Source organism: Pundamilia nyererei, unplaced genomic scaffold (genome assembly GCF_000239375.1).
Source record: "Pundamilia nyererei isolate P.nyererei 1_Seehausen unplaced genomic scaffold, PunNye1.0 scaffold00512, whole genome shotgun sequence".
NCBI lineage: Eukaryota > Metazoa > Chordata > Actinopteri > Cichliformes > Cichlidae > Pundamilia > Pundamilia nyererei.
Window position 1 is genome coordinate 108,431 of NW_005187913.1, and position 1,623 is coordinate 110,053.

The 1,623-nt window shown below is 50.2% G+C and overlaps 1 protein-coding gene across 2 annotated transcripts in view; it reads left to right on the top strand.

Annotated features, from left to right (window-relative positions):
• rap1gds1 (RAP1, GTP-GDP dissociation stimulator 1) overlaps nt 1–1,623 on the top strand; it is a 31,677-nt gene that overhangs the window by 15,563 nt on the left and 14,491 nt on the right. The window contains exon 5 of one of the 2 annotated variants that reach the window (XM_005754141.1): nt 525–671. The exons of the other annotated variant lie outside the window; for it this stretch is intronic. Coding sequence (XP_005754198.1) covers nt 525–671 — 147 coding nt within the window. The remainder of the gene's footprint in view (nt 1–524; nt 672–1,623) is intronic. 2 annotated transcript variants of the gene reach the window in all.

Genomic DNA, 1,623 nt, shown 5'->3' on the forward strand with positions numbered 1-1,623 from the left:
GTGGAGGCGAGTGTCCGAGTGTCTACAGCGTCACACAGTGATGGGCTCCAGTCCAGTCAGTGGTGTTGAAGACCAGCAGCAGTGCAGACAGGTCTCTGGTGAGCGGCACATGGTTCCTGTATCGCACTGAAAGCTCGGGGATCGATATCCTGTCTGAGGACGCTTTGACTCGCTGGAGCTTTGATTACATCTGCAAAGCTGCTGATTCGCTGCGTCTTATTGCTGCCACACTGGCCGTGCAGTACAAAGCTAGCTGGGTTACTTACATGAACGGTGGCTGATAACCTGAAGCTTCTAAAGAAGCCTCGCTGAACCATGACAACGACCCGTCTGCTTCGGCCTGGACCTGAAGCGTCGCCGTAGTCCTTTCCTTTGTCGTTCACCTTTGACCTTTGACAGCCGTGGTTTAAATGGCTCTATGAATGCTCTGCTCACTTAACCTTGCTTTTCCATGTTCCAGGTTGTTTTTGACCATCTGTCTTTGCTGTGTGGCTGATTTGTGTCCCGGCCTCTTTGTTTTGCAGATGAGGGCAGGAGTGCAGTTGACCTGGCAGGAGGGGCTCAGATAGTAGCTGGACACATAAAGTCCCTCTCCCAAAATACTGAGCCGGCAAATGAGAAGCTCTTGACTGTCTTTTGTGGCATGCTGATGAACTATAGCAATGATAATGGTAATGACCATCTCCCCCAAAGAAGCACTCTAACTCATCCTAACTAATGAGCGGATGTTGTGTTTCAGTGCAGACACAGTAGAATCCGACAGATTCTTTTCTTGCCTGGTTTCTACTCTCCTGTGCTCTCTCCTGTTCTTTGTTTCAGCTTCACATCTAATGCGCCATTGTTGCTGCGAGGCTAGCGCTCCTCCATGCCTCATGTTGCTCTGCCTGACTCCAGGGGGCGTGTCTGTCGCTGTCATTCAGCTGTAATCCTTTGTAGGTGACGTTTGTGTATCGGCTGGTCAGCAGCAGCTGCTTTGTGTGGTTACAGGTAGCTTCTATATGCACACAGACGCTGTAAACATGGACGTAGCTTTCTGAAAGGTGACGCTTTTCTCAGGCACGTCCGGTCACACTGACTCAAACATGTCTGTTTGCAGCCGTGCATCACGAAAGCTGATTGTAAAACATTCTCCACACAAACTCGATGCTCAGTTTGATGCGCAGCGCTGCCACACCTGCAGCACTTTGTCAACAACAACACTGATAGCACAGCAGCGGTGATGACACGAGCACAGTTTAACACACTGGATTATTGTTAACATGAACAGCTACACTTCATGACGGCTGGCTTTCAGCTGCACCAAAACTTTGGTCACAAAGGTCAGGAGGCTGACAGCTCGCAGCTCCTCATCGGCCTCTAAAGTCTTACAGACACGAACAATCATTCACACGTAAACACGCACACGTGGAAATGTTGGCACATCAGGGTGTTCATGTCTCTTTGATAGATGTCAAATGCAGCTACACTTTAAAACGGGACGATTTCTAACATGAACATTTCACTTTGAAAGACCAGTGTTGTTGTTTTTATTGTCGCTCATTAATAAAAGGAGCGCCCCCTCTGGGCGGCATGGGTGGCGCCCCGCTGGGTGGTGTGGGCGTCGCCCCGCTGGGCGGCGTGGTC